The following is a 14,341-nucleotide window of genomic DNA, read 5'->3' as shown; positions in this document are numbered from 1 at the left end:
CAAATTGGACATTAGCATCCAGAGCAAGGAAAGTGATGCATAAAGGTTGGTGATCTAAATTTGGTGCTCCAAGCTCTTTTAAAGTCCAATTCTGAGCCATGGGTTCCTCTTTTAAATTAGAATTGGTAGAATCGGTAGCCAGATCACTAAACTCCAATTTGCTCAAAGCTTGTTTCCTCCACCTGCGTACAGTTCTTTCAATTTTTGGATTGTATGGCAGGACTTCTTTGTTAGCAGATCGAGTTATAGGCATAAACAAAAAGAAAATATATTGCAGCAATTATGTAAAAGTAACGAAAGAAAAGATTTTTTTTTTTTAAATTTTTATGGGACAAATTAACGAGAAAAACAAATAAACAACTAAATAATTAAATAAACACAAAATAAACAAGAAAATCTCCCCGGCAACGGCGCCAAAATTTGGTGAGCTGTCGTAGGCTCCCAAATTAAAACCTTACAAACGTAATAGCGGGAGTAAGGATCGATCCCACGAGGAGTAACTAGTTTAATGTATGTGCTCAAATTAAAGTAAAGGGGGGTTTGGTATGAAGGTGATAATCAAAGAAAATAAACGAATAAAGCAATGAAAATAATATATTGAAAACACTTATAATAAGAAACCTTGGTTAGTAAAGATCCACCACCAGAATATAACACTGATCATTGATTCATAAAGCAATTAATATGCAATTGAATATTTGTCGTGACCTAATAAACAAGCTTCCGTTTTCCCTTAGTTGTAGGTAACTAAAGCACACGCGGTTTAATTACCCCTAACTACTAAATAACCTAAGACAAGCGCTATAGATTTAATTTAATAGCAGCAATAGGAACTAGGAAAACCGACAAACTAAATAACACAAGCACAAGCACCAAAAAAAAAAATAAAAAAAAATAATAATAATAACACAAGCACAAGCGGTTGCATTTAATTTAGGAAAATATTCTACCCGAGTCCAATTATCACTAAGCCGTCAATAATTAACCCAGTTGCTACTGAATATTAGAATAATTTGTAGCACAACATTATCTAATATAGCAAATAATTATATCAAGTAAATAACTAGTAGGTCTCCCTAGCAATTAAATGATACAAATTCAAATAATTTAGAAGAATATTTAATACCCAAATGCATAAAAATTATATAATAAAAATAAATAATCTTACAGCATAATCAATTCCGGGGCTTCAATTCACTAAACCAAGCTAGAGAAATTAGCAATGAATGGACATTGACAACAGCTTTACAGAATAATCGAGATGGGAAGAATGAACAAAGAAAAATGAACATTTTACAATAGAAAACCCCTACTATTTATAGCATTCTAAAAATAGGCCAAATTAACCTCTACCATCCATTCCCTATTATTGTGTCATTCGTCCGAAGACTTCCACTATTTGCGCCAAAATGAGTGAATTGAAACTTTCAATTCTTCTCTGCATTTCCGCTGCTTTGACCAACATAACCAACATAATACTAAATTATAAAATATATATATATATATATATATATATATATATATATATATATATATATATATATATTAGTAAGTATTATATTTTATATATATGTAGTATGTAGTACGTAGTAAATATTATTATATATTATATATTATATATATTTATATTATTAGTAGTACGTAATATATATGTATTCTATATATTTGTTTATTAGATATATTATATATTATTATTATTATTATTATTATTATTATTATTATTATTATTATTATTAGTAGTAGTAGTAGGATGGTACGTAGTATATACATATATATTATAATATATTATATATTTATTTAGTATTATATTTAGCTCATAAATTGTTAAACTCTAAAAATAACTAATTGTTAAATAATTTGAAATAATTAATACGAAAATATTATAAAAATGTACCTAAAATATGAGTGTAAAATGCTCATATCAAATTCCCCCACACTAAAACATTTGCTTGTCCCCAAGCAAAAATATTATTTGCGAAGTAAATAAATAAAATCCTCAAAACTCATAACATATCATGAACAACAATCTGAAGCACCCTGCAATTAATAAGATAACACCCCTGTCTGAAAATTGAGAAAACTAAATAAGTAAGCCCTCACAGGAATATCACTCATCACTCAAGTGTTTGATGGGTATAAATTTCACTCAAGTTCATTCCTATAAAATTGTTCTACCATAGGCTTGCATATCTTCTCAATCACCACTACAAGAGTCATGCATGACACAAATCATAAGGCGGCCTTGGAAGGAGGGCAATACTCTTGCATGAAGGCTTTGTAAAGTTGTTCCCAAGTGGTGAGCTGTCGTAGGCTCCCAAATTAAAACCTTACAAACGTAATAGCGGGAGTAAGGATCGATCCCACGAGGAGTAACTAGTTTAATGTATGTGCTCAAATTAAAGTAAAGGGGGGTTTGGTATGAAGGTGATAATCAAAGAAAATAAACGAATAAAGCAATGAAAATAATATATCGAAAACACTTATAATAAGAAACCTTGGTTAGTAAAGATCCACCACCGGAATATAACACTGATCATTGATTCATAAAGCAATTAATATGCAATTGAATATTTGTCGTGACCTAATAAACAAGCTTCCGTTTTCCCTTAGTTGTAGGTAACTAAAGCACACGCGGTTTATTTACCCCTAACTACTAAATAACCTAAGACAAGCGCTATAGATTTAATTTAATAGCAGCAATAGGAACTAGGAAAACCGACAAACTAAATAACACAAGCACAAGCGGTTGCATTTAATTTAGGAAAATATTCTACCCGAGTCCAATTATCACTAAGCCGTCAATAATTAACCCAGTTGCTACTGAATATTAGAATAATTTGTAGCACAACATTATCTAATATAGCAAATAATTATATCAAGTAAATAACTAGTAGGCCTCCCTAGCAATTAAATGATACAACTATTCAAATAATTTAGAAGAATATTTAATACCCAAATGCATAAAAATTATATAATAAAAATAAATAAATAATCTTACAGCATAATCAATTCCGAGGCTTCAATTCACTAAACCAAGCTAGAGAAATTAGCAATTCACTCTACCATCCATTCCCTATTATTGCGTCATTCATCCGAAGACTTCCACTATTTGCGCCAAAATGAGTGAATTGAAACTTTCAATTCTTCTCTGCATTTCCGCTGCTTTGACCAACATAACCAACATAATACTAAATTATAATATATATATATATATATATATATATATATATATATATATATATATATATATATTAGTAAGTATTATATTTTATATATATGTAGTATGTAGTACGTAGTAAATACTATTATATATTATATATTATATATATTTATATTATTAGTAGTACGTAATATATATGTATTCTATATATTTGTTTATTAGATATATTATATATTATTATTATTATTATTATTATTATTATTATTAGTAGTAGTAGTAGAATGGTACGTAGTATATACATATATATATTATAATATATTATATATTTATTTAGTATTATATTTAGCTCATAAATTGTTAAACTCTAAAAATAACTAATTGTTAAATAATATGAAATAATTAATACGAAAATATTATAAAAATGTACCTAAAATATGAGTGTAGAATGCTCATATCACCAAGTTGTGAAGTGATTGGCCGGAAAGGAATTGAGCCAACTCAATGCTTGGTCTCTCAATGAAAAAGGGAATAGCCTCAACTTGATTGCATCACTAGGAATATCATTCAGCTTAATTGTTTGGCAAATCCGATCAAAGTAAACAACATGAGCCTTGGGATCCTCAACCCTTGAACCTCCAATTGATTGGCTTGAACCATTTGGATAAGTGAAGTCTTGAGTTCAAAATTATTGGCATCCACCCCCGGGTAAACAATGCAATCCTCTTCTTCAAACTCCGAAGGTAGATGGGTCGCCATAGGTTGCCTTTGTGGAACACCTTGATAGAAAATAAGAGGAACTCCTTGTGGAAAGTTTTGAGGCATGTTGAACATGGCAAAGTTGGGGTTCATTTGGTGAAAAAGATTTTGCATACCAACCCCTTGGCCTTGTTGTTGTTGAGGTTGTCCATACCCTTGAGGAATGCCCCCTTGATTCATGTTAGGATAAAGTGGGTATTGAGCTTGTGGAAACCCCATTCCTCCTCCAAGATAAGGATTGACATTAGGATTTGCCATGAAGTTTTGCTCCGGTATTTGAACTGGAGCAATTGGCACTTGAGAGACATTAGCATGAGCTTCATTGAATTCCCCTTGTCTCGGGCTATGTTGGGTGCTTGTGTCATTGGGAGAGATTTGACCTAGATTGCTAGTGTCACCCATCTCCATGTTTATCTCCAATGATTCAAACTCCTTCAACCAACCAAGCAAGTCTCTTCTTTGTCTCCTTAGATCCCTTGAGAGTTCTTGGTTGAAAGGGTGGTATTGGCTTCTTTTAGACCTAGTTTGCATGCACCAAGAGGAGTACCTACAAGCAAACTCAAGCAAAGACAACTTTGGAAGCACTTAGTCACAATTTAAAACAAACGAACAAAGGAAAATAAAAGAAAATAAAAGCTTGATCTCCTTAGAGTTCACTCACTCTAATGCTAGAAAGAAAAAGCAATCACACAATACAACCAAATAAACCAATCCCCGGCAACGGCACCAAAAAGTTGATGTACGGGAAAGAGGTGGTGAGTAAACGGGTGTAAAATTTTCGTTCCGCAAGGGATTGGGACTATGGCACGTACTTGAGTGACAACTGAAATTCTAGGCACCAAAGTATTGGAACCCACAAGAATCCAAGCAAGTTCAAATTCATGGTTGATTAATTGTCAACAATTAAAGGCTAAAAGTCTAGTTAAGATAATGCAATCTAAACACAAGTAAACACAATAATAAAAGATGAGCTCAAATTAGGGGGTGTTGCCTTCTAGATGCTTTAACAACTTAAGGCCAGATTAGGGGAGACCATCAACCAAAGGATCATAAAGGCAATGCACATAAAAATCCTAGCTTAAAGCCATTTTCATAAGCTAATAAACAAGGATTAGAGCAAGGATCGCCCTACTTTCGTGGTGTATCAATTCCTAGCTCTTAAAGCACATAAGCATTTAGGCCCCCAATTCTTCCCTATTTTCATAGAAAGAAAATGGGTTTGAGAAAGGAGAGGCATAAGTTCTTCTCCCAACTTTCATGGTGGAGAATAACCATCCAAAAGCAAGTTAATATGAGTTGCGTACCAAATATTAACAAGATTCAACATAAATCCATCTCAAACAAATGAACCCTAGGTTAGATATCTTCCCCTTATGCAATAATCACCTATTTAGCATCTAGGTTGGAAATATCACCCTAATCCAAGCCCAAAAATGAACTACTCACACTTCATAAGCATAAATAACAACAAAGCACAAGAAAGTATCATAAACATTGCACAAAAGCTTAAAAAGAAGTGTAAGAAGCTTCTCTATTGAAGATGAAGATTTTGTGGTTGAATCCCACTCCAATCCATGATTACAAGCTTTGTAAATGAGTTAGAGATGAAATACTAGACTAATCTAAGATAAGGAAATGAAAGGAAGTGAAAAGGAATGAGTTCTAGCTCTCTAGGGTTCTAACTTATCTTCCATCCTAAAAAAAAAAAAAAAAAAAAAAAAAAAAGAAGAGTTAAAACGCAGTCAAAAGAAGCAGAGATGGGCTACTTGATGCATCGAGAGTAATTCTCGACGCGTCGAGCATTTACAGAATGTAAATCGTGACATTCTGCCAAAACTCGACGCATCGAGAATTACTCTCGACGCGTCGAGGGCTGATCTACAACAGAACTTTGATTTGTAGGCTAGTTTTTACCCTTTTCTTTAAGAATTAGGTTTCTTTATCTTCATGAAAGTTGTATCTCTTCGAGTCATGTTTCAAATGCCGCAAGAATCACTTCATTTGGACATTCCTAGGTCGAGATATGGTCAAATTACTAAACAGTGGTCAGTTTTGGACGAAATCTGTAAGTTTAGAACTTCAACTTCAAGGATGATTTTGACCACTGTGGCTTCCTTTTTAGGATTTTATGTCTGAATATGAGTTGTAGCCCTTTGAGTCTTCTTTCTAATGGGACAAAAATCACGTAATTTGGATATTTTTAAGTCGAGATATGGTCCAGAGACTATGACGTCGTCGTGCAGGTCGGGAATTGCAATTGCATGATCGCTTGCTTCTCTTTTGCTTTGGTTTGCCCAAATGACCAAGACCATTGAAAGCACCACCCTAGACTCCTTTGGAAGTGTTGCATCCATCTCCATAGCTTTATATTTTGGCTCTCCTTGACTCCAAATTCATCCAAAATGCCTCAAAAGCACACAATTTCCTGCAACTCTACAATTTATGCATCAAAAGATATAAACTAACAAAGTAATTAAGACACTTCTTTGCATAAAATCAAAGTGTTTATCACTCAAAATATGTCTATACAAGGGATAAAAATATGGAAATAAATGCACGTATCATGCACTATATGGTTGGGTACCTACCATCTAAGGGAAGCTTAAGCAGTTGCCATATGGGAAGCTCTAAGTTGGCTTAAAATGCAAAACTATGATAGAGTAATGGTGGAGTATGATGTTCTTGTTATGGTGCAGGGTCTTAATTCTAGCTCTGGAGAGTCCCCTTTTGACTTGATTCTTTTAGACATTAAAGATAGATTAAGTTTGTTTAACAACATGTCTATCTCTTTTGTAAAGTGATCTGCGAGCTGGACAATTCATACCTTAACTCGTGACTCGTGAGTATTACTAAGTTAGATTGCGAAGAGTAGATCATTTATTCTTCTTTTCTTTGTAATGTCTTCTAAACTAACAGATGTTTTGAATTTTCATAAAAAGATAAAAAAAAATTAAAACACTAAGGGTCTGTTTGGAAAGAAGGAAAATGACTTTTGGAAAATGTCTTCTGAAAAATGAGTCATTTTCCAAAAAACATTTTCCTTTCCAGTGTTTGGTTGCGTTCATGAAAACTCTCTTGGTGTGTTTGGTTTATTTTCTGGAAAATGAGTAGAATTGTATAATTAAACATTTTAATTATTTTATTTAGAATATTACAACATGTATAATAATAAAATATAATAGAATAATAACAATTTTAAATATAATAAAAAAAACTAATAACGCTCTGTTTGGTAGAACTTATTTAGGAGCTTATAGCTTATTTTAAGTTACTAATAAGCTATAAGCCCTGTTTGGTAACGTTTCCAAAATAAGCTTGTAGCTTCTTAACTTTTTTTTTCCATCTTTGTCCCTTATTATTTTACAAAATGACATCCTTTATCCTTCCCACTTAAAATTCTTTTCTCTTCTCCTTCATCCACAACTTTCACCGCAATAATAATAATAATAATAATAATAATAATAATAATAATAATAATATTATTATTATTATTATTATTATTATTATTATTATTATTATTATTATTATTATTATATGAAAGAGATTCGCAAAAATATTGCTACTTCATTATGGGATGCTAAATCATGATTATGCTAATAATTTTATATCAAAATGTTAAATTTTTTTTTTTAAGACAAAATGTTAAATTTTAATATGTAAACAAATTAATTTAAATTTTATGAAGATGTTCTTTTTTGTCTTTTAACATTTATCAACTTATTAAAAAGTTAATTTTACCAAACACTTTCAAGCATAACATCTAGCTTAACAACTCTTCAGTTTTCAGCTCCTAGATTATAGCTTTTCAGCTTTAAGCTCCTTTTAAGCTTTCAACTATCTTTTCAGTTAGGTTTGCCAAACATAGCCTAAGATATCAAAATAACTCATTAAAGTCTTGTAATTCAAAACAACAATAACAACAACAACAACAACAATAATAATAATAATAATAATAACTAATAAGTGGTATAGTAGTGGTGTTATTTGTTATATAATAATAATAATAATAATAATAATAATAATAACAAGTGGTGGTGTAATGGCGGTGGTAGCGGTGATATGGTGGTGGTGGTGGTAGTGTGGTCTTGTACTGGTGGTGGTGGTGATGGTGATAGTGAGGTGGTGGTGGTATGTTGTTGATGGTGGTAGTGGCGGTGGTGTGATGGTGGCAGTGAGTGCGGTGGTATGGTGGTGGTCCCGGCAACGGCGGTGATAGTGTGGTCTTGTATTGGTAGTGGTGGTGATGGTGGTAGTGAGGTGGTGGTGGTATGTTGTTCAGGGTGGTAGTGGTGTAGTGGCGGTGATTGCGGTGGTGGTGGCGGTGGCGGTGGTAGTGTGATCTTGTACTAGTGGTGGTGGTGATGGTGGTAGTAAGGTGGTGGTGGTATGGTGTTGGTGGTGGTAGTAGTGGTGGTATAACATTGGTGTAAAAGTTGAAAAATGACTTCCCACAAAAAGGGGAAGTCATTTTCCTCTAAAATGAACTTATTTTCCAAAATCAATGAAAAATGATTTCCATTACTTAATTTTCTAAACACATCTAAACACGGAAATGAAATATGGAGAAATCATTTTCCAGATTTGTAAATGCACCCTAAACCGAAAACAAAAACCAGCCCCATTGGCCAATCATTACGCATATCGATCGGGTTATCCCCCAAGGCCCCAATATAGGGTTTTCCACAGCCCTGCACCAGCATTTTTCTGTACCTTCTCACACCAAAAATCAATCAAAAATGGCTGAAGAGGCACAGTACGCATCGGAAGCGGGGTCGAACAAGAGGAAGTACGAGGAGCCAACCTCCCCTTCCCCGGTGTCACGCAGGCCCACCGGATTCTCTGCCCCAATCTCTTCACTGTCTCCACCCGACGGTTCCGCCGCCGCGGGCGCTCCTCCTCCTTCGTACAATAATGTCGCGCCTCCGATGGACGACTTCCAGCTGGCGAAGCAGAGGGCTCAGGAGATCGCTGCTCGGCTAATCAACAACTCGGATCCAAAAAAGCCCAGGGTTGACAACGGTGGTGGTGCTGGTGCTGGTGCATTTGAAACTAGAGAACGTAAGCGTTTCAGCTTCATCCTTATACCGTGGCCTGTCTTCTTTACGCATATATTAATCTTGTGCATATTATCATCCCTTATGTTATGCGTTTATGCACTTCCGGCGTATTCCCTGTGAAAGATTTTTGGCATTTTATTTACTGCAGCTCAGAAGCCAGTTGGGTCTACTTTACTTCCTTCAGTAACTGGATCATTCGGTTATCCTGGTCCAAGCAAGAAGATAGAGGTTCCAAATTCCAGGGTTGGTGTAATCATAGGGAAGGGTGGGGAAACCATTAGGTATCTTCAACTCCAATCTGGAGCAAAGATACAAGTTACCAGAGACATGGATGCTGACCTTAGTTCTCAGACTAGAGGGGTTGAACTAATGGGCACTCCAGAGCAGATAGCCAAGGCTGAGCAGTTGATTCAAGATGTTCTTTCTGAGGTAGAATTTCAATTTATAAATTATTTATACCATTTCTATTCATATTATGGTTTCTTCTATTAAACCATCAGGCCTATCCTTTGGTCAGGGCGTTGCGTTTAAGATAAGTTATGGTTTATGTGCGTATAGTGGTTTGCCCATTACTAATACACTGTAATTGAGATAGGCTGATTCAGGTGGTTCTGGCATAGCATCACGAAGGTTAACAGGACAGCAATCTGGAGCTGAACAATTTGTTATGAAAGTCCCAAACAACAAGGTATACTGCCAGTAAGATTTGTTTGCTATATGGTGAAATACTTCTATGTTCTATCCTTGTTCTATTATCAACTGGTGTGTGTATAGGTTGGCCTTGTTATTGGCAAAGGTGGAGAAAGCATAAAAAACATGCAAGCAAGATCAGGAGCACGTATTCAGGTACACTTAATCTCTCTTTTATTTGCTTGTGAGCACCAACATTCATTGCCAATTATGCAGTGTCAATAATTGTTTGAATTCTTATGACTTTTACAGGTGATACCTTTGCACTTGCCACCTGGTGACACTTCAACTGAGAGGACTGTACAGATTGATGGATCAAGTGATCAGATTGAGCATGCAAAACAGCTTATCAATGAAGCTATCAGTGAGGTATATTGGTTGTGCATAATGATGTGGATTTATTCTTGTGAACCTGTGCTTGAAATGCAATTTAGGTATTCTGTTTAGTTTGTGTGCTCCTTTTTTTTTACTATCCTTCGGTGCCTGTAAAGAGAATATCCTGCCCAAATATGCTAAGAGTTAAATACTCACTGCTGGACTTTAAGAAGCATTCCTTCTCAGGTCAATAGTGTGATTTTATTTAGCTTTATTTTCTGAATATCTGTATTGGTATTTAGAGTCTACATTTTGACATCAGTGGCATAACCTTGACTCCAGTGCAGTCTTATCATTTGTAGATCCTGGCAGAGCATGAGGTCCAGTAGTTTTCATTCCTTATTTATTGGGGTGAAGGTCTAAATATTTCGGCATTCTTAATTTGGTGATTGGATGGATATCTTTACTGGAATCCTTCTAGCCTAATAATATTATATAAGTAGACTAACTGCCATAGAATTCTGGTATCATTACCTGTGACTTATGTTGATGAATAATTGTCTCCTATACCAAACCAATATCTATACATGCAAATACAGGGTGTATGCATATGTATATTTTGCCATTCCTCTTTGGATGTACAGCCAGGCTGATTGAGATTCTATAGTTCATGTTGAATGTCCCTGGATGGAGAGGTAATGTGGCCTTATGCAGTGCCCTTAGTTGCAAACTAGGACCTTGTTAACCAATGATATTCTACTGCTAGTACACCATGATCCATTGCTATTCATTCTTGATAAGAGTGCATTATAAATGGAATGCTAGTAAAGTGATATTTGTGCAGACTTTTCTCCTGTTGTTTTTCTCGGGTATTGGTTGAAACTGCATACACATGAGTTAAATTTATAAAGGTTTTAAGTCAATTTTAACATCCAAGTTCATAATGCCTTTTGAGGTGTTAAGATATGTCAGTTCCTATTTTAAATTGTTGGATATTTTATTGGACTTGGATATCTGATTTCATGTGAGGCAGGTCTTGTCAAGCCAATTTCACTGAGGTATGAAGGCAGTTTATAAGTTTCCCTAATGTAGTGGATGTATTTTACTCAAGTTTCTCAACAATTTTTAGATGATTTTTCTAGTAAATAGTGTTTGGGGTTGTCATATCATTTTTTTTTTTTTTTTTTTTTTTTTTTGGTTAGTTTCGTATCTGATTTTTTGTTGTCATTTGGGCCAATTCTAGAGTTAGTTTGTTAATGGAAAGTCGGTGACATCAAACATGGAACCATTTAATGTTGGGTCTTCCTCAGGACTGTTCGGGTATGTTTTCAAACTATAGTAGATAATTATCTTCACATAATGGAGAAAAAATGCCTGCCCAGTATGAAAATGCCCCATTCATTTCTTATCCGACTTCAAGGTACAAAGTATCTTTAAAATTTGCAAGCTATGGTGATGCTAAATTTATGGTTGGCATAAGTAACGAGACTGTAAGTAATTTATGAATTATATTTTTGTGTATGCTGCGTAAATAGAATCCATTTATTAAGTTCATCACTCTTTATAAATGTGGAGAGTTGGAAAGGATTGCAGTCTCTTGTATGATTATGATATCAGATAAATGGAACTATTAGATATTAGGGCTGCCAACTTTATTGAATGTTTTGGTACAAGGTTATCTTCTGTGTTTTTAAAATATTCTTGTTTAGTACTTAACTGGGTGTATCTGTGTGTATTTGATTTGTGTTATGTATGATTACTTTTTGCTCCTTTTATTTCTATAGATATCCCAACTCCCAAGATCAGCATTTTGAGGGAGTCAGTAGTCAGTAGTCAGTATCATATCAATAAATAATTATATCTGTTTGATTTGCTGTTGTCAATATAAATGTTGAGAGAGTCTATGGAATTAAAAAAAAAGAAGTAAAATTCCACTTTCAATTTAAATGGCTAGTTGATAAGTGGAAAAAGAAAAAGAAAAAACACTAAAGACTATTTGAATACTTTAATAGTAATATATTGATATAAATAACTTATATTAAATTAATAATTAATAAAAACTATATTAATAATTAATGTTAGTTATTAATATTAAAATTAATTAATACTCTGTACTAATTGAATTTGCATTTGTGAAATTTTGGTAAAAATTTAGGATGTGGAGAATTATTCGCGTTGAATGCTCTACTTAGTTGTTATTAATCACTTAGTATTTTTTCTATATTGCCATGCGAGAATGGGTTTCAGTAAAAATACAATTATCCCAATTTTATAAGTGCATTGCCAAACATTTTGGAAATTGTTTAGCTTTTTTTTTTTTGCCATATGTTGTTGCACTTGTCATTTCAATTAGGGTGAGGATGGGGCCTCTGCAGAAGTTTGTGTCCCAATCAATGAGTACGGTATGTTGGTGTCTAATCTTTTTGCCTTAGACTGTAATTTACTAATTTGCATATCTAGAAACTAGAATAACAGTGGCTTATTTTAGATTAATTGTTTTGATTGTTGCATTTATATCTTGCTGGTTATTTTGTTGTATTTTATTTTGTGTATACCAATCATATTTTACTTCATTGTCTACCCAATGTGGTATGGATTAGTTATTCGTGGTTCATTTTAGATAACAACTTTGTGCAGAATCGTGTTAGAAATCCATCTATGACTGGTGCATATCCTCAGCAAGGATATCAGGCACGACCACCAACTAGCTGGGCCCCTCCTGGTGGACAAATGCAGCAACCTGGTTATGGATATATGCAGCCTGGAACATACCCTGGTCCATCACCCCAATATAGCATGCCTCAACCACCATACCCTGGTTACCCCCCTCAACCACCAACATCTGCTGGATATGGCACTGGCTGGGATCAATCAAATCCGAATCAACAGACAGCTCCTGGAGGTGGTTATGATTACTACAGCCAGGTGCCACCACAGCAGCAGCAACCAACTCCTGGAGGCTCTGGTGCTCCTACTGATAGTAGTGGTGCCTATGGCTACAATCAACAACCATCCTCTGGTTACAGTCAAGGACAAAGTTATTCCCAAGATGGTTATAGTGGATATCATGCACCTGCCCCTCAATCTGGCTATCCAAATCCTGTTCCTGGATATGATCAGCAACAAGGTTATAATTCTACAACTGGGTACAGTAATACCTCCAACCCAGCAGCAGATGGCCACACACCATCTAATGGGGCACAGAGTGATACAAGTCAAGCACCTCCAAATCAGTCAGCGGGCAGCCAACCTGGGTACCATGCTTCCCAGCCTGGGTATGGCATCCCAACTTCTCAAGGTGGATATGGGACACAGCCACCTGCCTATGGCAACAACTATGGACAACCCCCATCTCAAAAGCCTCCAACTAGTCAACCAGCTTACGGTCAGCCCCAACAGTCACCTAGTGCCCAGGGAGGTTATGCACAGCCCCCTCAGGTATATCCACACTCTCAGCCTTCACCTACTCTATCTGGTTATTCTCAGCCTGATTCTGGTTCTCAGCGTGCTCCCTCTACTGGATATGGTGCCCCGGCAAGTCAACCGGGTTATGGCCCTCCATCGTATGGGGCACCACAGATGACTCAATCAGGAGTGCCATACAATAGTGGATATGGTGGTAGTGGTTATTCCCAGGCTTCAGCATACTCCACTGATGGAAGTGGTGGTGGTGGTGCACCTGCGAGCTATGATACAGCACCAACTTCTCAGTCCTCCCAGCCCACTGGGTCGGCAAAAACCTCTCCACAGAGTTGATATCTTTGACTTAAATGGTGGTTATGAATTTTGCATGTACTTTGGTTATGTTCTGCATTTTAGTTTCTTGATCCTTTGAATGTAGAATTAATTTGTTGTGATATCTGTTTTCTTATCTTAACTCTAATTGCAGTATGACTCTATGTTTCATAATTTGTGGTTCTCAATCTATGTTTATTCTTGTAAGGGAAAAAGGGTCAAATAGATCCAAAAACATTATATGAAAGAGCAATTAGGTTCTCGAATTTTTGCAAGTGACAATTATGCATTTCATTAAAATCAGTCAAATAAGTCTTATTTATTGGTAAACAACATGTTATCGGTAAAATTTTGATGATGTGACATGTAGATTGTTGTTGACTACCCCATGCTACCATTGACTGCCTTCATTTACAAAAAAAAAAAGTGATGGTCGTGGTTGTCTTCCTTAAAAGAAAAATGCAATTGCATTATCACCTTCATTGACGAGGGCACCTTCTCTACTGGAGAAGGGTGATTGAAGCCTTCTCCAATAGAAGGTGATTGGCCGCCTTCTCTTTGACAAGTGGAGAAGGCAATTGTTACCTTCTCCATAGAGAAGGAGGTGGTTGCCAAGGTTGCATTCTTG

At 35.2% G+C, this 14,341-nt stretch overlaps 1 protein-coding gene across 2 annotated transcripts; it reads left to right on the top strand.

Annotated features, from left to right (window-relative positions):
* The first annotated feature begins 8,531 nt into the window (after window positions 1-8,531).
* LOC109192692 (far upstream element-binding protein 2-like) lies at window positions 8,532-13,887 on the top strand. 2 transcript variants are annotated; one of them, XM_019343386.1, is made up of 7 exons: window positions 8,532-8,974; window positions 9,122-9,402; window positions 9,569-9,661; window positions 9,748-9,819; window positions 9,916-10,032; window positions 12,616-13,416; window positions 13,483-13,887. In XM_019343386.1, exons 1-7 carry the CDS (start codon window positions 8,653-8,655, stop codon window positions 13,732-13,734), a joined length of 1,938 nt encoding a protein of 645 aa, XP_019198931.1. In that variant the 5' UTR covers window positions 8,532-8,652; the 3' UTR covers window positions 13,735-13,887. The 2 variants fall into 2 exon arrangements, with proteins under 2 accessions (XP_019198931.1, XP_019198929.1); XM_019343384.1 differs by having other exon boundaries at window positions 8,533-8,974; window positions 12,616-13,887.
* The last annotated feature ends 454 nt before the right edge of the window (window positions 13,888-14,341 follow it).

Source organism: Ipomoea nil, unplaced genomic scaffold, assembly GCF_001879475.1.
Source record: "Ipomoea nil cultivar Tokyo-kokei standard unplaced genomic scaffold, Asagao_1.1 scaffold1830, whole genome shotgun sequence".
In the NCBI taxonomy this organism is placed as follows: domain Eukaryota; kingdom Viridiplantae; phylum Streptophyta; class Magnoliopsida; order Solanales; family Convolvulaceae; genus Ipomoea; species Ipomoea nil.
The sequence above is the reverse complement of the archived record's forward strand: the minus strand, read 5'-3'. Positions and strand labels throughout refer to the sequence as shown.